Here is a 24,219-nt window from a genome sequence, read left to right as displayed (position 1 = left end):
ATATATAAGCATATACATGTCTATATTGCATATATACATATACACACATAGAATTATATATGTATGTGTATAATTAATATCTATATCTATATCTATATTTAGCTATCTATCTATAGTTGTTTGAGTTGGCTGAGTTGAGTTGAGTTGAGTTGTGTACCAAGGTTTGCTGGAGCCAACTCAAACCACCTCATGACTATTTCTATCTTAGAAATGGGAAAATGCTACAAATTAAGGTTTGATTTATTATTTTGTCTAGATTTGAGAAAGTGATGAGAAAATTTTAATAATTCAGATAAAAGTTCAAAGTACATTGTACAAACTTTTTTAAAGACCTGATTATGAAACATTTATTAGTATAACTCTGTCACACACATACATATATAACCATAAATATAGTATCCATGTAAATATATGCACACATATATTTACACAAATACATACATATAGGGCAATTGTGAAGTGTGTGTACATGCAATTTCATACCTTCCTTAGTAGACTACTTAGAATTAGAAATATCTTATTTCTTATCTAGAAATATCTAGACTATTTAGAATTAGAAATATCTTAATTGAAATTACATTCTGACACTCACTAGCTGTATAACCCTTTTTATATGCCTCAGGCAACTTTCTAGGAAGTCTTGACTAAATGGTAAATGGGTTATGACCTGTGTTGGCAGAGAGAATTCTTTACTGGATAAAATTGAAAACCTTTCTATATGAATCTGAGGTACATTTATGTGTTTATGTGCATATTTATTTTACTAATTGTATTAAAGCTTATATTAAAAGTAATGTTTATTTCCTTTGCTATAACTAGTCCAAAAAGTCATGTATATGATTTACTGATATATATGCATATATATATATATAAAACCACATATTAAATTATGTGATATTATAATTTAACAAATTCTATGACTGTAAGCTATAAGATATTTATTTTAATCTCCTCCTCAGAGGTAACTAATTGCCAGTCTTGCCTAAACCCAGGCCTTCAGAGATTTCTGGCCACTGCTTCATCAAGCAGTGATTCTATGTTCAATAGAGCACCTGGACACAACAGCTTGCAAGAACAAGTCTTTATTTCATGCAATCACATTTTGCACTACTCCTGCACTCCTCTGCACTCCTCCTATTTCCTGGTCTGCACTACTTATATAGGATCTATGAGGTCACTCACACAGCCAATAAGAGAAGGTGATGTCTCCCGTTGATGATGCATTCTCAATGTGACTAGAGTTCCCGCTCACTAGGTAGTCCCGGTTAGCTACAGAGATGCCTCGGGCATCCTTGTTACATTATGCTAGGTTCCTCTTTGGACCCTTACAACTCCCTTTTCTTGTTTAGTAGGGACTGCTCATCATATCAAACTAACTTTGACATCAACAATAGTTCACTTAATTAATGAGATTATAAGGTATATAAAAATAGGACAAAGGCAAACATAAATAAAATAGTAAGAGCTAGGCCTAATAGGGACCAAAACCAAGAAAAGATGTCATGGTGTTCAACCCACTAATTTAAAGGCATTGCCTACAAGTGGGAAATGGGGCAAAACCTCTCCCCAGCCCACTATATGAATAGTGGGGGGCTATAGGAGAAGCATACAAGTCCATTGTCCAGTTTTGTCAGCCTCTAGGCATTGTGCATCAACCAAGGCAGTTCAATTCAGCTGTGACACTGGTGCTGTGTTCGCCATCTTTGGTATTATGGTCAGGAGGGACAGGGCTGTCACCAGCATCTGCAGGGCTGCTGACAAAAAGAAATCCTTCTGGGCCATCATCATCTGGTCCTTCTCTTCTTGATTCCTCAGGTTATGGATGTTTCTAGTTGGGATCCACTCCTCTGCTGTTGGTTCTGCATCTGGAATGACAACAGCATACTCAGGTCCAAACCCTGACCCAACCCAGGTCCTTCCAGATGCCATCTAAGCCTTTCACATAACTGTGGAGAGAGGGCTCTCATTATTCTTGGATAGTCTGTTAGTTAGCTGTGCTTTCTGCATGTGCCAGAAGCACATTGCTGGAGTAAGGTTAAAGGAATGTGAAAATTGCAGGTAATTATATGTATATATTGCCACATCTAAGCAAGCCTGTGTGAATTGGGTGGAGGGTCGTGTAAACCCCAACATTCCCTTTTCTTATTTAGACAGGAGCATCTTGAGGGTACAATTAGCCAGTTTAACAATGGCTTGGCCAGTAGGGTTATATGGGATGCCAGTGGAATTGACAATGACCAATTCAATGCAGAAGGAATGAAAGGCAGAAGATGTGTAAGTCAGTCTATTATCTGTCTTAAGTGTATGTGAGACTCCCACAATGGAAAAACAATGATAAAGATGGCTGAACATATGCCTAACCACTTCCCCAGATTGGAATGAAGCCATGAGGAATTGAGAGTATGTATCCACAGTTACATGGATGCACTGCTTCTTTACATAAGTAATGTCTGTTTCCCAAATTTCATTGAGTCTCAAACAATGAGGGTTTTTCCCTGGAGGGAGTGTAGGAGCATCTGGAAGTCCACTATGAGAGTGGACATGCAATATATAATACTAACCTGGACACTTTCTCACTTGCTCTTGAAGTTCTTTAAAGAGTTGATATGTATATTAGAATCTACAAATTTTATTTGGGCTATGGCAATTCTTTGTATCACACCTACTGAAATAGGTTGAATCAGATATTATATGTATATCTTCTGAATAATAATTAAAAACTAGCATGATTGCATTACAATTCATTCTGCTGAGTGGACGTAAAGGAAGTTCTGACTACTCTATAGTTAAGCCATGAGAGTATACAGCACAAATATTATGTTTGGATACATCTGTAAAGATAATTGATCCTTTAAGAGGAACCTTAGAAACCTTTTGTTAAAAAATCCATGGCCAATTATGTTATAGCCAGGTTATCTTTAATAGAAACCTGTGCGTAGAATTTGGAGCTGTGGCCAATAAAATTTGCCACTCTGGGATGGTTTTATGGCATACATTAATTTGTGCATTGATATAAAAGATGTATATCTTGTCAGGTCTTATCCCAGATAATTGTATTACTTACTTAAAGGCCTTTAATAAGATTCTAGCCATAAGCATTGAGTAAGGACTAATTCTTTGGTCTGGTTGTGCTGGGAGGCTCACCCACTTGATCATACTATCTCCTTCATGAATTGTCATGTTCTGGTTTAGCTTCCTGGAGGTCTTTGGATCCAGCTTCATTTCAACTGAGTAATTACCACAAGAATAGTCATGGATAAAGTCCAAATTCTTTATTGTCTCCTTCACAGTCTGTCTCCTTACCTGGGGCCCGCCCTTGCCTTCTGGAGGCCCTTCAGATGGGCCTTGATCTCAGTGGGGGAAGCAGGAGAACCATCAGGAGCCTGATAAAAGACAAAATGTCTCTAGTCCAGTCCTTGTTGGCTCTTATATACTCTATTATAATTACATCATCATAGGTGTCAATCTTGTAGTATAACTATAATAAGTACTAAGTACTAGAGAACTATTAATCACTTTGCTAAACTAGATAACCATTGTCTTATCAATTCCTCTGAGTTAATACCTTGTTTCAAGTATGCTTCTCCAGATTTCTGCCTTGAAGGACTGCTGTGGGGTGCCTCTTTTGCAGCAAAACCCAGTATTTCCAAGGGTTTTGACCACATTTCAACCACATTGGATAAAGCTACTTAATTCTCTCTTAAAGCCTCTTGAGCTTATTTTCTAAGCTGGCATGGTGAGTCTAAAGCACTGTCTCCCCTTAAAATGTCATATAATGGTTGTCATTGATAGGTAGTTAAGCACTACCTATGGACACATCCATTACATATCTCCTATCAATTTCTGAAAGTCATTTAATGTGTTCAACTCCTCTGTTCTTAAAGTTTTTGTATTGTAAGCATCTTAAGATATCCTTCATATCCTAAATAATGAAAAGGAGCATGCCTTTGAATTTTTTCTGGGGCTATATATAATTGGTAGTTCCTTAATATTTCCATAGTCTTTTGTAGACATACTTCTAACATTTGCTCCTCAGGTTCACACCCCAAGATAGCATCCATGTAATTGTGTGGAATAGAGAGATAAGGTGAAGAACTTACAGGAATGTATGAATTCTTTTTCTGTATTTTATTTTCATTATTTCTATGTTTCCCCTATGACCTATCTAATATGTGCAGGCCCAAATTTACTTGAGCCTTGGCCAGCTATAAACATATTTACCTAACCTGAGCGATGACATTTATAGTATTTGACATTTATCAATATTTAGTCTAGTAGCTTTACCACTCTCTGCTTGATTAAGCCTAAAGGCCTGATTTTCTGTTTCATAGAAATCAGGTGATTTTGGGGAAACAAAAATCTTCCATTCCAATTTCTCTGAATAGCAACAACCAATTAGATGCTTCCCCTTCCCCTTCTCAATACTCTCTTATTTGTGATGTAATTTCTTGTATAAAAGCCATGCATCTTTACTACTTCTTTAGCCCTCCTACCACAAGCTTTCTCTTATCTCATGATGGGATGACTCATCCTCTGGAGGTTTTAATAAACAAACAACTTTTCTGCTTTCTACTGAATGATCTCTGAGTAGTCATTTTGGGTAAGGGTCTTCTCACATAATGTAATAACATAACTTTTGGAAATGCTTTTCTTACAGGAGTAAGAGCAGCAGGTACATACATTTGACACATAGTAGGGCTATTTTTCATTCTCTGTGGCAAAACTGTCCATTCAAATCTTTTATAAGACTCAGCTAAATTAATGCTGATCACTGAAAAGGCAAATCTTTTCATATCCTCCTTATCCAGAGGGATAGAGAAGAAACAATCCTTGATCCAAAGAAGCCATTCCCTAGGCAATTGAGTAGGAATGGAAAGCCAGGCTGAAGAGCTCCCATAATCTCTATCTGTTCATTTATTTTTCTCAAATTAGTCAACATCCTCCATTTTCCAGATTTATTTTTTTATGGTAAATTCAGGGGAATTCCAAGGACTTAGAGAAGATTATACATATCCTTGGTCAAGTTGCTTTTGTACTATATCTAATAAGGTCTGATTTTTTTTCACTTTGTAAGTTGTCTCTTCCCCACAGATCAATGGGAATTTTTTTTCAACTACAAAAGGAGTAAAAACTTCTATCTAATCTTCAAATTTCCTTCTCAAGGGAATAGCACTAACTTCAGCTACTATTTCTCCTCCTATGCCAGGTATATGGGTGTTTGTTATAATCTTTGGCCATCTTTGGACATTGGCACCTATAATGACTGTATAATCTGCACCCATGTCTACCAACCCTTTCAATGCTATGCCATTTACATAGATAGTGAGCATAGGTAGGTCAGCTGTAACAGCTGCAGTCCAGACTATTCCTGGATTCTGTTGTTAGGAGTCAAAATCTAGATAAATATCACCAAATTACATTTCAGGAGTGTATATCAGGAAGCCTGATGCTACTACTTCTCCTGGGTGATAGATTGCAGATTATCTACCTATTTTAGGGACTAGGACATTAGCTACACATTCCCCGGTTTCTCAAATCAGTGCATGCATGGACACTGTTTTGTAAGCACTCTCAGAGGGTGAAACAGTCAAGCTCTATGTGTGAAGGCAAGGGATAGACTAAATAGAGACAGATTTCAACTATCCAGGGGATATATCAGCAGTCCCAGCAGTATCATATAGCTCTTTTTTCCCTAACTGCAATCCCCTTCACCCATCAGCTTGCTTCTCTGCTGACTGATCAGGCTGAAGCACTGAACTTTTAAAGACTGAGTATTAACAGTTGCCATCAAGCTCCAAGTGATTTTTGCCTAGGGCCCTAGAGCCAAGGCCCACCTCTCGCAATGAGGACATAGGGGATGGGCAAAACTGTGTCATGGGTGGTGCTGATGGTGTCATTGCCCTTCCTACTCCTCCTCCTCTTCTCGCCCACAAAGGCTTCGGAATTGTGGGAGGAGGGTGGGGAGATGGGAAATACCCTAAGAGTGCATGCTGGCTGTAGGCAGAATTGAAACCATAACCGATCTTTGAATGGCAAGGTACTTAGCACACTTAATTCTTTTCTCTACCAAATGGCTAAGCCCTACAGATCTCCTAGAGTAGTAGCAAGCTATATAAATCAGTAAAATGCTAAAAAAAAAAAAAAAGACTTCTTTAACTATGCCCCAGGTGCTGTACTCTGTAGGCCTATGGACACAAACTCTCTGCTTGCTTTTCTCCTCACACTTCTTTGTCTGGCTGCCCAAGTTAAAATCTCTTCTAGTTTTAAAACTCGGGGGATTCCTTAAAATCAATTTTAACCCATTGTATTCAGTTAGTTGTTCCACTACCACCTCTGGCTTTAATCTTACTTCCTTTTGTTCTAACTGCTGTAAAGTAACTTTTCATTTCTTTTTGTTCCGTTGTAATCTTTTGTTTTTTCTCTTCCTTTAGGTGAAATTCTTGTACTTTTTGTTTTAACTGCTGTAAAGTAACTTTTCGTTTTTTCTCTTCCTCCTGATTTTTTCCTTACTGAGCTGTATTCAATGGGGATGGAAGTAAATGCTTGGGGCCCAGGAACAAGCCTTCTGCTCCTTATCAGATGTGTTCTCTGCTAGAGAATCACCTGTCTGGCTCTCTAACTTATATACTTGAGCTGCATACATAGCTGTGTTATTGGTTATGATCACAGGTAAACTTAGACCCAGATCTATTATGCTTCCCTGCTTTCTTTTCAAGGCTGTTGAACCTTCACTTGTGGGGCCAGACAATCCTGAAATCATTGCCCCACACTGAGCTGCCACTTGTAACCTCTCCCTCAGAGGTTACTGATTGCCTAATCCCATGCCTTCGGAAATCTCTGGTCACTGCCTAGAAAGGAAAAAAAGGAAAGGAGGAGGGAAGGATAGAGGAAGAGAAGAATTAAAAACATCTATTATGAGTGGACAAAGTCTAAGAGTAACTTGTTCAAAATTATTCACATCTTCTTCACCACCTGAAATCTCTAATTTTAAGGCTGAGCTTGATTGTCACATCCTTTAAGAACTCTTTCCTGATGTACCATTCTCTCTTTGCCCATACCCATTTCAAAAATATTTTATTTACTTTTTTCTACAGCTTATATGTATCCTCTGTTTATATGCTATTAGAATGTAAGGCTCTTAAGTGAAAAGAATATTTCTTTTTTGTCTTTCTCCCCCACCATCCCTACACTTAGAGCAGTATATGGCACATACCACACATAAGAAATCCTTGTTGAATTGAATTGAACTGAAATAGCATAAGTGTGGATCCAAGCTCATCTTCAGCCTCCAAAGTCAGTATTATTCCTGCTCCTCTTAAAATAAGTATCTACTGTGTCAATAAGCTATACAACCAATAACCACAAGTCATTTTATAACACATAATTTTTTAAAATTTGTAATACATTTTAATGCCTTCTCTTATAATAATAATGATGATGATAATAATAAATTATATTTACATATTAATACAATGCTCAGAAGATAGACACTGAAAATGTTTTTATACTATTTTTTTAGTTTAGTCATATAGTTTTTTAACTTACCAAAACTTGAGATAAGAGGGTCAAACTTTGGATTTAAAAGATTAATGATAAAGAATTCTTTTTTAATATAGCAATCCTCCAACAAATTCAACTTAGATATTGATGCTTTGGGTTTATTCCAAGCTTCCCTTCCTTTCTGGAGGTAATTCCAGTAGAAATTATCCTTTCATAAAATCATAAGATTTAGATCTGAAAGGAGCCTTAGAGATTATCTTGGTCAACCTCTTTATTATGTAGATGAGAAAACTGAGGCACAGAAGTGACTTGCCAAAAATCACTTTAAGGAGCAAGTAGCAAAATCAAGAATAAAACCTCAGGCCTTTGACTGAATTCTCTTTCAACTGCACAAAGTTGTCTTAAGTTGACTCTTTCATCTAGATTAAGAAATAATTCAAATGCTCTGCCTTAATTGTATGTTTATTTTTTATTTTTCCCCTACTGGAAAGGAAAATCCAACTTATATGTCTTTGTAATGTTTATCACTGCAATGAATCATTTTCTGCACTATATTTTTGCTCAGTTGCCAGTCAGTGAATTAAATTAATCATAGAATCCCATAGCTAAACACATTTATTATTACTCTGTCATTCATCATGGTTTCTGTGTCCTCTCCCCCATTCTTTTTTTCTTAAAGAAACAAACACATACCCACACACATCCCTTTTCTTCCTCTAGCAAAAAAGTGAAAAGCACTTCAAACTCCTCAAAATAAAAAAACAAAACAAAACAACCATCTCTCTCTTTTTTTTTTCCTTTTCTTCATCTGGTTAAAGTGATGAAAATCCTTCTCTAGTTTCTTCTCACTCTGTCTTGAGAGGGAATTTATGTAACTCGTTGGCATAGATTCCAGACCTAAAGTAACTCATGCCTTACCAAACCAGTTTTCCAAGAAGTCCTACTGAATCTGTTTGTTTTGTGGCTCCAACATTAGCAAAAGGAGTTAGAAAATGAATACCCAACACACCAGAAACATCAATATGAAAACAGCTAGGTAGTAATAATCAGAGAGATTGAAAAGGACCTTTGATGAGAATTCAATGAAAAGACTGAAGTCAGTTCCTTAAAGATTTTCAGTTCCAATTTCATTCCTAATGAAACAAAGTTTATCTTGTCAAACCTTGGTCACAATTGAATTTATAATCTCAGCTACTAGAAAGCGTGAGGCTGTTGGATATCTTTAATTTAGGAATTCTGAACTACAATGGGCTAAGCTGATCAAATATTTCCACTAACTTGAGCATTAACATTGTAAGAATATATAGTAAGATATTAGATTGCCTAAGGAAGGGCTAAATGACTTAGATCAGAAATGATCAAAGCTCTTGTGCCAACCAGTGGTAGAATTGTAATTAAAAATAAATAAAAGAAAAAAGAAAAAAAAGTATATCCTTCTTATTTGAATTTCTAATAAGGTAGAATCATTACATTAAAGATACATGTAGTGGGGTAGCTAGATGGCGCAGTGGATAGAGCACCAGCCCTGAATTCAGGAGGACTGGAGTTCAAATCTGATCTCAGACAGTAAACACTTCCTAGCTGTGGGACCCTGGGCAAGTCACTTAACCCCAGCCTCAGAGGAAAAAAAAAAAAAAAAAAAAAAAAAGATACATGTAGTAGAAGTTTTTGTGTGTATAAATAATGTTAATTAGCATATGAAAAAGAACTCCTTGACATGATTTTTTTTTTCTTTAACTACAGTGTTAGAAGCCTGGAAGCCTGCAAGGAAACAAAGCAGCTCCATCTTAACATCATGTGGAATCCTAAAAGGGAATGCCCCAGAAGGATTCATAAACCAGGAAATTGATGCAAATTGAAAATCTATTTCCCTACAAAGGAAATTTTTTTTCTTTTTATTGTGAAGAGGCATTGGGAAACAGACCACTAAGCCCCACCAGGGGATTTCCTTTGTCTATGAACTAACCCTTTACCTACCTTCTTGTTTTCCTTTCTTCTGCAGGCCCCTGACCAAGGTGTAGACTGTAGAGGTGGAGTCATGCTTCACACGGCCATTTCATGTTGGCAGCCATTCCTAGGTTTGGCTGTTGTGTTAATCTTTATGGGCTCTACGATAGGCTGTCCAGCCCGCTGTGACTGTTTACCTCACAACAAGTCCGTCTCTTGTCACCGAAAAAGGCTGATTGCAATCCCAGAGGGCATTCCCATTGAGACCAAAATCCTAGATCTCAGCAAAAACCGGTTAAAAAGTATCAATCCTGAGGAATTTATGTCTTATCCTCTGTTGGAGGAAATAGACCTGAGTGACAACATCATTACCAATGTAGAACCAGGAGCATTTAACAATCTATTCAATCTGCGATCCCTTCGGTTAAAAGGAAATCGCCTGAAACTGGTCCCTCTTGGGGTATTTACAGGACTATCAAACCTCACCAAACTTGACATTAGTGAAAACAAAATTGTCATTTTGCTGGACTATATGTTCCAGGATTTGCATAATCTGAAATCCCTGGAAGTAGGAGACAATGATTTAGTTTATATATCACACAGGGCCTTCAGTGGGCTGCTTAGCCTGGAACAACTCACACTGGAGAAATGCAACTTAACAGCTGTACCAACAGAAGCCCTCTCTCACCTTCGCAGCCTCATCAGCCTGCATCTAAGATATCTCAACATCAATGTTATGCCCATTTATGCCTTTAAAAGACTGTTCCACCTGAAGCATCTAGAGATTGACTATTGGCCTTTATTGGACTTGATGCCTGCCAATAGTCTATATGGTCTTAACCTCACATCTCTCTCCATTACCAACACCAATCTTTCTACTGTCCCCTACCCTGCCTTTAAACATTTGGTTTATCTTACACACCTTAACCTTTCTTACAATCCCATTAGCACCATTGAAGCTGGAATGTTTGCTGATGTAATCCGGCTTCAGGAGCTGTATATAGTAGGGGCTCAGCTCCGCACCATTGAACCACATGCATTCCAAGGGCTCCGATACCTTCGTGTGCTTAATGTTTCCCAGAACCTTTTGGAAACTCTGGAAGAAAATGTGTTCTACTCACCCCAAACCCTAGAATTACTGAGCATTAGCAACAATCCCCTGGCTTGTGACTGCCGCCTCCTTTGGATTCTACAAAGGCAGCCCCTCTTGCAGTTTGGGGGCCAGCAGCCTATGTGTGCTGGTCCAGACAGCATCCGAGAGAGATCATTCAAGGATTTCCACAGCACTGCCCTTTCCTTTTATTTTACCTGCAAAAAACCCAAGATCCGTGACAAAAAAATGCAGTACCTTCTGGTGGATGAAGGGCAGACAGTCCAACTGATCTGTAATGCTGATGGTGACCCACAACCAGTAATTTCTTGGGCAACCCCTCGAAGGCATCTGATTACTACTAAATCCAATGGAAGAGTTACAGTTTTAGGGGATGGCACCCTAGAAATACGTTTTGCCCAAGACCAAGACACAGGAATCTATGTTTGCATTGCTAGCAATGCTGCAGGGAATGATACTTTCAGCGCGTCACTTACAGTGAAAGGATTTGCTTCAGATCGCTTCCTTTATGCTAACAGGACCCCTATGTATATGACAGACTCCAATGACACAAGTTCTAATGGCACCAATGCAAATACTTTTTCTCTGGATCTTAAGACCATACTGGTGTCCACAGCCATGGGCTGTTTCACATTCCTTGGAGTGGTTTTATTTTGCTTCCTCCTCCTTTTTGTATGGAGTCGAGGAAAAGGGAAGCACAAAAATAGCATCGACCTTGAGTATGTTCCCCGCAAAAACAATGGTGCTGTTGTGGAAGGGGAAGTGGCTGGACCTAGGAGGTTCAACATGAAAATGATCTGAGGTTCTACCACTAGCAGTGCTTTTTCTTTTCTGTGGTATTGTTTGTATCCAATAAAACAACCTGGCAAATAAAATTGCTGGGTAGAGGGGCAACTTGATGTCATTGCCCCTTTGTTCAAATGGGGTATATAGGAAACAGGAAGACTTGTTTGTGATTGTGCAACAAGGCCTCTCCACAAGAGACAGGTGTGTGTCAGGGCCTTTCACAGAGTTGGTTTTACTAATTGTTTGCATTGCAAATATTGGCATTCTGGGGACCTCAATAATGAACCTGTTGGCTCACTTTCATGGACAATTGTTCAATATTTTATACCACAACAAAAAGAAAAAAAAAAGAAAGAAAAAACAACCTACAGTGTAGGATTTACATATTAAAGACCCATTTGTCTAAAACATATGCTACAGTTAAAAAAGAGAGAATTTGTATCTGTGATTATCATTTGTTAAAGCCTTGCACCATAACCTATTATTGATTCAGCACCACAAAGAAATTGATATATTCTTTTCATGTTTTAAACAACATATATACTGTGTACATTTTAAAGCAATATGAATGAGAAGATGTGCTTTTAGTTACTACTGCTGACCCAAGTGTGATATCACCATCCTTTAACTGCAAATAACAAACATTGCAAAAATAGATCCTGAGGAAAGATATATGGAGGGAGATGTGAATTTGTCTATTTGTAGGAACCCAGGTTACACTATCCAAGGCAAAATTGTTTTAACTCTGTTATCTTCTACTAATATAAAGGCATTGCCTAGTTTTGATACAGAATGGAATATTTTTATACTTGTGATATCACACTGGTCCAGTTTACTGTAACAAGTCCTTGGATTGACCCGAAAGAAAGGGCAAACCACAAGTTGTGGTTAAAACTATGAAAAAAAGGCAAGGTAGCCATGAAAATGAACCATGTTACCATAGTCTGGTTTAAACTTCACAAACAGATGTTAATGACATATGTTAAAGACAATAGAAAAAAAAAAGAAAAGAAGATAATGATTTTTACGTACTTTATGGTAATTACAATAGAAAAGTCTGACCTTAAAAGCCCTTTGGATAGGAATGAGCTCTCAGATGCCAATGAATCAGGTTTAACCATGCATAAGAGGAGGATTATGCAACTAAGAACATGCTTAAAATGTGATGGTGTCCTTAAAATGCAACTGCTACTAATTAAAAGGACTTGCTCTTCACTGTTTCTATTTAATATTGCATCTTCCAAGAGATACATATAGATCCCAATTTCCATGAGTGGACAACTTCAGCTTTTCTCTTTTGTACCTTCCACATTACATAATGCAATTTGCTTTTCCTCCATAATAACCAATGGTAGACAAGAGAAATCTTTTTTGTGATTTTTAAAGATATGAGCAAGGTTATATTGAATATAACTCAGTTACTGTCTGATCAAGATGAAGAAAGGCTTAAACCTGGAAATAGAAAAAGCTGTATTGATGCCCTTCTCCTTTTGCCAATCATATCTAATACAAAATGTTTCAAGATGCTGGCATCATTAAATTTTGCCTAAAGATTTTAAATTACAAGTGTTTTCTATTCTTAAAAAAGAAATAACATTATCACAAATGATTTGATCTATCTGAGGGTTAATTTTTTTTCCCTAAATGTTTAGTTAATGGCTCTTCAAACAGACTGAATATTCCTAGTAATCAATGAATAGAAATAATATATGATGAATGATTATCTGCTTAGCTAGAATGGAAGAAACATGAAAATGTAATGCTAGAATGAAAATCTTCTTTTCAAGGGACTTCCCTTTTTTGGTCTTTGAATTTTGTGAAACTTAAATAAAATGGCCCCTAACAAAAAATAAATTAAAAAAAGAATTAAATGACAAATGGAGATTATTACTGCAAGTAGAACTGGCCAGCTAAAAATTCTGCTCTATCTTCAATTAGGAGAGTAAAATAAAGAAATGAAATGGAAAGATTATTGAACTGTCAATTGGATTCATTTTCACTTGTTTCTGATTATAATTTCATAATCAGTCCATTTTGTGAGGGGTTAAGGGAATAAGGGATGGAGGGTTGGGTGAATATATATTAGTTCTGTTAAAAATTCAAGGACTCCCACTGTAGTCCAATGGAATATTTTCTTTTAAATTTCCAAAATGATCTTCTAAAAGTTAATACAAAATGAAGTACAGGGTAAGTTAACTTTTAACAACACTGTAAGTAAGCAAAGAATAAACTAATTGCTGAAGAAAACATGGGAAACTATGACTAATTGAGACTGTTGTAATTACAATAACTTCTAAATGATATATGAAGAGGCTTAGATGTCATCTTGTCTGGATCACATATTTTGAAGGATAGGTAAAATCCTAATGATAAAGAACATATTTATCATTTGATCTTATAGACAAATAAGCTAATCTCTAGAAAAGGCACCATAATACAAGCTCAAATACAGTTAACTGCAAGATGGTATAATTGAATGTATACTTAGGAGTGAAAAAGTCTCGATTCTGATCCTCATCCTAGCTCTATTACTTACTATATAATCTTAGATAGGTTATTTCACCAGACTGAAAATTCTATTTTAGAGCCTCTCTGTAAAGCTATGAAGCACAAATGAGATGGCATCATATGAATATTAGCTATCAAGGCAATAATGATCAACTGTTTTGTAATTGAAGTGTTCTTTATCCTGTGGCATTCCCATGAGTAAACCAATCCTCATCAAACTTCCTGAACCTAAGGCTGAATTCAACACAGTTCTAGGGGGAGAAATTTGAGGAAGCAGGAGGGAGACATAGTCCATATTTATCTCAAGTATAAAGGACCCTGGGTACACCAAGTTAGTTTTGAATTTCTTTCACAGATAGACAGCAATTCAAACAAATAAGTAATTTTGAACATATGTTCAAATCCAGGGTCTCTGCTACTTACTACTTATGTGGCCTTGGACAGTCATTTAATTATTCTGGTTCTCTATGATTTGATAGAGTTGAACTGAACGTTCTCTAAAGCTCTTCAATTTTAAATCCTATGAAGAACTTCTGAGAACTAATCTAATTCCTTAGGGGTTAGGAGGGGAGGAGGACAGGTAAATTTAGATGACCTAAACTTTCAGAGGGTTTCTTGTTTGCTTATGAGTTGGTCAGCTTTCTTAATACTTTTGAAGGAAAGCTATCTCCTTCAAATGACAATACCAGAATTATTTGGTGCCCCAATTTCCTGCCCTAGAAGTGGACAAAATAAATATCCTCAGTGGATTCAGTGCCTCATCCAGAGAATTTGAACCATTACATGCCAAGTAAGAAACACTCTGTTTTTCTAAGCTCTTATTTTACCCATTTTTTCATACTAAGAGGGCTATATCATGTTTTTTACTTTGGCACTCCCCATTATTTATTTGAAAATCTTAGTTAAAATTTACCTAGAGTTGTACTACCAAATCACTAACAGAGTTGTTCAAAATTCTGGTTTTACAGAAATTTCACCAACATGTTCAGGTCCAACAAAGGTTGTGAGTCCAAGGAAATTTGCTATTTTTGTGTTTTGCTTTCAACTTCACAATGTGCTTATTCTAGAGATTTTTATGATAAACATTCCCTTTTTCTTCAATCTGTAGCTGTCTTGAAGTCTAGTTTCCATGGGTTTTTAAAAGAATTACTCAGATTTCTCCAAAATGAAGTCCTAATTTTTTCCACTTACTATTAAATGAGTAGAAATAAAAGGTTAAAAATAAATTTGAAGGGTAAAAATACCCTTCAAAAATGTGAACATGATCCTTGTGATTCTTGGTCAGTAAAAGGATACTTAACCTCCTAGAAATTAATTTACTCCTTCTAGAACCCTATCTTCTTTCAAATTAAGAAGTGAGTATATGTGTATATGTGTGTCTATATGTATGTATTTTAAATATTAGAGCACGGAGTGTGTGTGTGTGTGTGTGTGTGTGTGTGTGTGTGTGTGTGTTAAACATTAGAGCACTGAGTGCAGAAGCTGCTATACAATCCAGATCATGTTTCTGATATTTCAGCCAAGAAACAACAAAAAGTATCATTTTCGGCTTTTGAAGGCTTCAGTCTAGGAGAAAGAATATCAAAGATAAAAAAGAAATGAAAGCCATTTAAATCAATTTCCATTCTCTGATACAGCTCTTTTGCTCCAACTACTCAGTTATGATAATCAAAACTGGAAAAAGAAAGCCTGGATTATACAAGTGATGTTAGTTGTTTGGCCGGCTTACTTCCTCGCTGTGGCCTGTAATTATTATGATCTTTTTTGATTTCCAGTAGTTTACAAAAGTTAACCCAAATGGAAACAGTATTTTCCTTGGTTCTTAAGATAGTCCAAAGAAGAAATGTGTTATTTTACTTTTCAATTGCTATGTAGCATCCTGTAGATATGGAAGAAATGGCATCTCTAAATGATTATCTTAGTACCTAATGTAAAACTACTATTCTGAAACAAGCTCAGCTAGAAATTTCTGACTTTGCAAAACACATACTCTAGAGCCATCAGAATGATCAGTAAATTTGAAGGGAAAGAGAGAGGAAAAGATGTAGAAAGAGGGAAAATTAATAAATTTCACTAACAGTAATTTCAGTGGGTCAAAAACTCACTCTTACCTAATTCTATACTGGCAAAGATTTCCCATTCTCTTGCACCATCACCATCCTAAAAATGTGGTTTTTGTCAACAAGTCAGACAGTTTTTAAAAGTTAGAGTTTTGTTTTTTTGTTTGTTTGTTTGTTTGTTTTTCCCACAGAACATTTAAGTGAGGTTTGTTTTACTTAATTACTAAAGCAAGATAGAAGGATGTTTTTTGAGGCACAAATATATTTTAGTACTTTCACAACCATTAGTTTACTATAGTAGAAAAAGAATCTCTCTCAAAGCCAAAAAGAAAGGCATTAAAGCCCCACACTGACACATACTACCGCCCATATAAACCTGGGCAAAACATTTGACTTCTCAGTGCTCTTAATTTAAAACTTTTTGTTTATAAATTGCAGAGAAGATACCAATCTGCTTCAATACAGGAAGTTCCTCACTCAAAATTTCCTATATAGTTATTAATTTTATATTTTTATCCTCTTCCAATTGTGGGAATCTTCCCACTGAATAACCTTTCTAACATTTGTTACCTAGCAGGAACATTTCAAAATATCAGTTGTGTTAGGATGATTCCAGTCTAAGTATTCTCTGTATGTATGTGTGTATATACACATATATGTGTAAGTGAACGTATGTATACATGGCATGTGTATTTTCGTGTGTGACACCTATATAATTGTGTTTTGTATTGTTAGGATTTTTAATTGTTTTTAGTGGAGGTTTTGCCCATAGAATTCCCAAATAGATTCCTTTTGCAAGAAATATTAATGGAAATTAGAAGATTTTTAGATGTTTCCCAAACTTTTCTTCTTTAGCTTTCTAATGCTTTTTCCTTCCTTTCTCTCATGAGAGGATCTAATTAGTGAGCCATTTCCTAGATAGAGGAAGAGTCTCTGACAATTTCCTTCTGATAAGATTCAGAGAGCAGAAACCCTTTTCCTTATATTCCTTCACAGGCATTTAGTACAAAGAAAATTATTCTCCCATTGTCTTACTCTTTTACCATTGTCACCTAGGAGCAACTGTCACTCTGCAACAATAGATGGTTTCCTTAGGAAAAAAAAAAAAACAAACAAAAAAACAACTTTATTTTTTTCCATTGGTGCACACATAAACAATCCTGAGAACTTATTAAATTGGACCTTGTTTTAAAAAATAACCAATTTATCTCACAAAACATTCTTAAATTTTTTTTAATTTACCATTCACATAAAGCTGACAACCTGAAAGTTGAATGATTCTGATTTTTTTCTAGAAGAAGTGGGGTTGATTTAATGCTAGTATTAAATAGACATCTTTATTTATAGCCTCAACAGAATAATAAAAACATGGACATAATTGAGAAAGTATTCCACAGTGTAAGATTTTTATCCTTAATGTGCAAAATAGCTTCAAAAAGACAATACACATTTCTTTTAATTTTCTAACTAATTTGCCTAAACTCTTTAATTTTAGTCAGCATAAAAATATCTCGCTGCACTGAAAATGGGTCAGTGTAAAACCACTTTTTATTCCCAGAGTAAAAGAACCCTTGAGAAAATTTTGCAGAAAGTTTCCTATTGTAATGGCTCTTTACATATTGTTGCACACCTCCCATTCCAAATTGCTTTAATATCTCAACAATATAACAATATAATTGAATTAGCTGATGATGCAGATTTCCACAATCTGTACAACATTGGGTGTCATTTGAAATTGCATAGTATATACACATGTGCTGCCTAGAAATTTAAAAAAGGGAACATGCTTATCCTGCTTTTCAAATGATAAAAATCAGGTGAGCTGAAGGTTTGTCAAACAAGTAAGTCTATTTCTCTTTTTTTGCCATATGGCATGTAATATCCCATGCTCTTCATTAATAAAACGGCTGTAGTTTTTATATATTGTACATATATAACAAATATGTGGGGAAGGGCAGTTTGTATTTCAAATCCAATTGTTTTAAAACCTGACAAGATCAGGCAGGGGAAAAAGACTGTGTTGCATGTTTCTTTTTCTTTTAGTATATTTGATCATGATCTGGCTTTGGATAAACAAGCCCATGAATGCAAGCCAAGCATCAAATTACAAAGCTTTCTTTGCCTGATACTTTTCTTGAATACACATATTACCACCACTACCAACATCTAAAAAAATTACAAATGAAAAAGATGTTATAATAATCTCACTAAATATCATTGTTGATTTATTAATATTTGTCTTGCAATTTTTTCTTTTTCTTTCTAAGAAAGGCTTAATCTAACATTTCAGTGAAGTTGATGGGGATATTTCTAAAAACAATGAGATAAAATGTTTTATTTTGTTTAAGATCGTTGGAGTCAATTGGAGAAACATTTCCAAAAGGAGAAAAAGGTAGGCTATATGACTATATCCAAGGATATATCGTGGCCTTGTTTAATTGACATTAAACCAAGCAATCAGTTAAATGTAATAATATAGTCTACATTGCTAGAAAGGCACAGTGGGATCCTATTTATAAAGCTGATGTATTTGGGGAATGGAATAACTTAATGAGAGTGTAAGGGGACAGATAGCCTATTTTGATTTGGTTTTTTGTATGTTTTCATCATACAGATGCCAGGAAGGATTTGACACATATGTGTCTGAATTTGTGTTTATGAATGAATTCTGCTATTGTATAAAAAGATCTTAGAAAAGGAGAAAGAAAGAAAAAGTTCTACAATGTACACTTAAATTAATTCAACTTGGTATATGATTAGGTAATATTATAGAAGTAAAGGACACTGAAATTATGTACACCTGAAAAAGTCACAACAATCTGCATATCAACTGATAAAGTTTCCCATTTCCTCAGTTATCTTCTAGGCAATGTTGAGAGAAGGGAACAGAGAGAAAGAAAGAGCACAAAAATCTTTTGTCTCCAAAACAATCTGTTTGTATCAAAGGACTGTTAATCTTTAAAAGAAAAAGAAACTGATGGAGAAAAATTGTGCTTCAATAGACTTTCCATATTGAGGTAATACATCTTTTCTTCACTAAAGAAAAATAACCTTTAGCTGACATGAACCAGTAACTTCTTAAAAAAAAAATAAAAAAACAAAAAACAAACAACAACAACAAAAAAAAACCTGTTCTCTCTTCTCTCCCATACTTAAATGCTCACACTTTAAGGAAAAAAAAAAGATAGGGTCACTATTTGGTGGATATTTCAGTGTGAACTATAGAATTCTGATGTTAAATCAGTTAGTCCATCTTCCCCAATTTACAAATGATGAAAATAAGGCCCACAGAAGTGAAATTGACTTTGCTATCATCACACACAACTTGCATGCTATTTAATAATTCACACCTTTTTTTGCCTCATTTACCAATACTGCAAAAAATACAAAAATTCCCATACATAGTAGTTTTTATTAAGTAATATTGCTATAGGCCAAAGGTCATAGGTTAGGATGGACAAAACCACTTATAAGAAAGAAATTCAAGCACAAAGGCCTTGTTGGAAGGGAAAAAAATAACCTGATGTTTTATGTTTTTATGAGTATTTTTGCAATGTATATGATTATTATATATTGAGTTTCCTAGTTGCTGGAATCTTCATCTCTAAAGACATTGTAAATATATTAATTTCATTTTAAAAATTTAATTAGTAATAATTAATTTAAAAATTCTTTTAAAAATTAAATTGGGATTCATCTAAAGATTTTGTTCTCTGATTTCCTCTCTCCCATCCTCCACTCCTGCTCCACTTCAGTTACAATGTCATACTCTTCTTCAGTTGTCTTGATGGGCCTTGTCTTTTCGTATGGTGAATATTTGGCTTCTCACTTTCCTAGAAAATCCCTCCCAGGGAGGTAATTTCATTCTGAAATCCACCATCCTTTTTAGTGAAAAAATATGTTCCACCACTTGGGTTCTACCCTATAAGAAGCCAAAAATCTAAATGGAATTTTAGATTAAGTGTAAATTATAAAAGTATTGCTAAAGGAAACTCACCAATTCAACAATGTTAAATACCTAGAAAATCTGAAGACTTTATCCTCTAAAGTCTGTCAAATTGGCGTATCATCAAATCATGTCTCAAGAGCAACTGAATTTTGTGAACCTATAAAATTAATTTTATTCATGCACATATGTATGTGTATATATGTGTCCCTGAGCGTGTGAACCTGGACCCCTAGTGTAACAGAGTTTACATTCTACATCTATTACTCTGAACCAGATCCTTAATATCTCCTTGCTCAGTTGATAATTTTCTATGATTACAGATATTTGGAAATCCATCCCTTTCATTTTATGAATAAGAAAACTGAGATCCAGAGAAGTTAATTGATTTGCTCAAAGTTGTACAGCTAGTAGTTATCTTAGGCTGGATTCAAACTCAGATCTTTCTGACCAGCGCATTATTCAGTGAACAATCTACAGATTGGAAGATTGATATTAATTTGCAAGGGTAAAAGGGAGATTCCTCACTGGGAATAGCCAATACTGATGAAATCACAGATCTTTTCCAAAAAAAAAAACAAAAAAAAAAAACCTCCCACAAATATGTATTTGTAGATATGTAGATGTAGATATACACAATCCATACATGTATGTATTGTGTGTATATATAAAAACATGCACTGCACATATGTGTATGTGCATGAGTGTATATATGTTGTATATGTATACTCATACACACATATATATCCAAATACATTTATCATAGAACTATAAGAAAGAACTTTAAGCATGAATCTAATACTGAAGACATTGTTGGGGGGCCGGGCAGAATGGATAATCTAATGTTTTATGATTTTTAAAAGAGTAGAGTGAAAAAAGTGATAGATCTAGATAGAACTAGAAGTTGTTTCAATCCCAGCTGTCTCATTTAATACTTATTTGATATTGGTTTTTCCCTGTACCTCAATTTTCTCATTTGTAAAATGAAGATATTGAACTAGATAATCTTTAAAATCTCTTTATGCTCTAAAATTATGATCCTATGAGCTATAATAGTATTATCCCACATACTGCATACATATGTATATAATACATATATAAAATATGCTCATATATACATAGACATATGCATATGTAATCCAAAAACTTGAGTTACAACTCAATCCTTTATGGTAACATTTCTACCAGGAAAAATGAATGAATATTTTACTAACTGGTATATTTTGATGTTAGAATTTGCCTAACATAAATTTGTATTTTAAAAATCACCTATGTAGGAAAAATAAGGAAAAGGGGGAAAGGGATAAAGTTACCATGAGACATTAAAAAAATTACCCTGTTTGGCTCCTGATAATGGAAACAAAACAAAGGTAAATCCATGATTTTCAGAGGTTAGAGAGATGGAAAGTAAAGTGAAGTCTTCCTAAAAGACATACTCTGTGGGCTGTTTAACAGTTTGCCTGAGGGCCCTGCATCTTGCTTTAGGTTGCAGAGTTAACCTATAATGACCATTTGTGGGAGTAGTTTTGTTACCTAGGAAACTATTTTACCTGATTTCCTCACTGAGAAAGAGGCAGCATTTATGAGCATCATTTTCCAATCACCGCCTCCCCATTTATATTTTTCAGAAGCCTAAGAGATCAAGAGTGCTACTATTATTATTGCACAGAGACAATTCTACTAAATTCAATCCATTCCTTTAGCTATGGGCTATTAACTGAATGTACAAAAAGACTAATAGGTAACATCCATTACATAAAGTATAGTTCTCTTACCAAAGTCAAACAAATGCTTCTTTAAAAGAGAAAAAAAAAGATACTCAGTTTCTTCAAAGCTGCACAAAACATCAGTTCAAAGACGCTAGTGGAAATTAATTTGCTATGACAGTACATGTGTGCAGTGCAAAAAGATTAAGAAGTCAATCCTAGGACCTTGATTTCTGTAAGCATTTGTATTTTAGTTATATTCATGGAATCCAGTTATTTTGCTTCAGGGGATTCAAAAGCATTCCAAAGCACTATTCCAATAAACTTTGATGCCCAAGTTTTATGGGAGTTTTGATGCTCCAAGTTTTATGGGAGAGGGAGTCCATTTAAAAAACTGATCATTGGGAAGTCATCCTTCAGAAGAAAACTGGTTTGTACACAGAGGATGTTTTGAGAGTTAGAAAGAGGGTTGGAAACCAGAGCAGCTAAATTTGAACACAGGCTATTGGATATTTAAAATCTGTGTGATGCTGGGCAAGTCATGTAACATCTCTTTAGGCTTTAATTTCTTCATTCTGCAAAATAGAAGGGTTAGACTACATTATCTCTAAGTTCTTTCTTAGATCCACATCCTTTAATAAGTTCTTTGACAGTACCATTTTTCCAATTTTTAAAGTGAATGGCAGCAAGCAGGTGACTAGAAAGTACAAAAGGATATCATTTTGGAGAAAAATAGATCCTATAGGATACATTACTCTGCTTCAAATACTTAATTTTGTTATTTTGGATGTAAACTGATGATTCAGTTTTAAAGTTTCATCTAAAACTCACTTCCTTTAAGTGCTGCTAAAATTAATCCAAACTGCACATATATGCATACATGCATGCACATATTCATAGAATAGAAATAATCAACTAATCCTGTCTTTCTCACCCCATTACATTACCTCCAGCCAAATATTAGGCATTGGAAAATAGCTTTCTCAGGCTTCTGCCTATAAAAACACAATAATTTCAGTTTTTAATTTATTTAAATTGCAGCTTCCTTTTCATACTATCACATTAACCAGAATGTTTTTTTTTTCCCATGTCTCCAACTTAACTAAAGTTAATTGTGTTAATATTGCTATTGGAAAAAATCACTAGGGAACCTGAAAACTCATATGTTTCCCATTATTTCATCTACAATGTTTGAATTAGAAATTAGCTTTTGTCTCACTGACCAATTTCTGTTCTGGTTCAAGGACTACCTTCTTTAAGGAATCATTCTCAGGGTCTAGGTAAATATTAAGTAAATAAGGGTCTGGAATTCAGAGAGACAGGGTTTAATTTATATCTCTGCCATCAGATTCACTTTGTTCTTGGGGACAAGCTCCATCAAGCATCTCTGCATCCCCACCTCTCACACGGGCATAACACTACCTACCTCACAAGGGTGCTGTGAGGCTTAATTGAAAAGCAAACTGAAATGGGATGCATTTAAATGTTGCTACACAAGTATCTGGAAGGAATAATCTGAAGTGACAATCTCCTTTAAGCAATTTTAGGGGTCTCAGATGTGCTGGGATATATATCCATTCTACTACTGAATACCAATACGATGTTGAAATGGCTTGGCTTGCCCCTCACTTCAATAACCTCTGCAAAATTCACAATACCCCCAAGTCCCCCAAGACCAGAGGAAACTGAAAAATAATACAACTAATTAAATCAAACAAACAAAAAATAGAAGTATTGCACTGTCAAGTCATGGGGGAGCAGTTTGGGGAGGGCTATATTTGTTAAAATATAGATCAATTAGATCTTATAGGAATGCATTTTACAGGAGGAATTTATTGCCTAGGGTTTTTTGTTGTTTTCAGTCTGACTCCCCAATTTTCTATATTATTGTTTAAATATAAAATCCCTCTTCTCTTATATTGGGAAGGGAAGCTGTAGCCCACTTCGTTCTTTTCACCCAGTTTGTTCTGCTTAAAGGACAACTTCTTTTCAACAACTATTGTAATTATTTTTCATAGAAAGCCATTTTAATTGTCATATTATTCTGCTACACTCTATTGTCTCTCTGTGTCCTTCAAAACTGTCGATTACTTTAAAAGTGGGAGGGGGAGGCCAGGGGTGAAAAATACATTGTTGTAATTGATTTGTATGTTTAAATTGTCTTAACAGAAAACAAGATTATGAATTTCATCTGAAACACAAAAATAAAATACTTTCCTAAAAAAAAAATCTTATACTTGATTTGTAATCTTTGAATCCTCTACAAAACATTTTTCCTTATCTACTTTCTTTTTATGTTTTATTAATACTAGTTGAATATTTGTTCATCTGCTAGCTAGCGAGCATGATAACATGATTCGGTCAAAAGAACATTGGTTCTGGATATAGAAGATCTGGACTCAGATTCTACTTTTGAATTTACAACCTATGTGAACTTGAGCAAGTTATTTAACTTATCTGTCCCTCAATTTATTCATATGTAAATGGCCCTTAGGATCCTTTGCAGCTCTATATTTATGGTCTTATTATACTTAGACATCTTATGTTCAATGGTGTTAATCATTTATTTTGATGTTGGATGATGAGATGCTAAATTATAATTTTTTTTTTTTTTGAGGCTGGGGTTAAGTGACTTGCCCAGGGTCACACAGCTAG

At 35.1% G+C, this 24,219-nt stretch overlaps 1 protein-coding gene and 1 long non-coding RNA gene across 19 annotated transcripts in view; one reads left to right on the top strand and one right to left on the bottom strand.

Moving 5' to 3' along the window:
- The window catches only part of LINGO2 (leucine rich repeat and Ig domain containing 2), a 1,288,153-nt gene extending 1,264,360 nt beyond the window's left edge, over positions 1-23,793 (top strand). For all 18 annotated transcript variants that reach the window (XM_074280815.1, XM_074280813.1, XM_074280814.1 and 15 more), the window contains one exon: positions 9,503-23,793. In XM_074280815.1, coding sequence (XP_074136916.1) covers positions 9,539-11,359 — 1,821 coding nt within the window. In that variant the 5' untranslated portion in view covers positions 9,503-9,538 and the 3' untranslated portion in view covers positions 11,360-23,793. The remainder of the gene's footprint in view (positions 1-9,502) is intronic.
- LOC141550306 (uncharacterized) lies at positions 1,119-9,592 on the bottom strand. Its single transcript, XR_012484581.1, has 3 exons — positions 9,478-9,592; positions 3,304-3,383; positions 1,119-1,865 (listed from the first exon to the last, which is right to left on the bottom strand). It is a non-coding gene; the product is annotated as an uncharacterized LOC141550306 (long non-coding RNA).
- Positions 23,794-24,219: the final 426 nt, after the last annotated feature.

The sequence above is a fragment of the Sminthopsis crassicaudata genome, chromosome 1 (genome assembly GCF_048593235.1).
Source record: "Sminthopsis crassicaudata isolate SCR6 chromosome 1, ASM4859323v1, whole genome shotgun sequence".
In the NCBI taxonomy this organism is placed as follows: domain Eukaryota; kingdom Metazoa; phylum Chordata; class Mammalia; order Dasyuromorphia; family Dasyuridae; genus Sminthopsis; species Sminthopsis crassicaudata.
The sequence above is the reverse complement of the archived record's forward strand: the minus strand, read 5'-3'. Positions and strand labels throughout refer to the sequence as shown.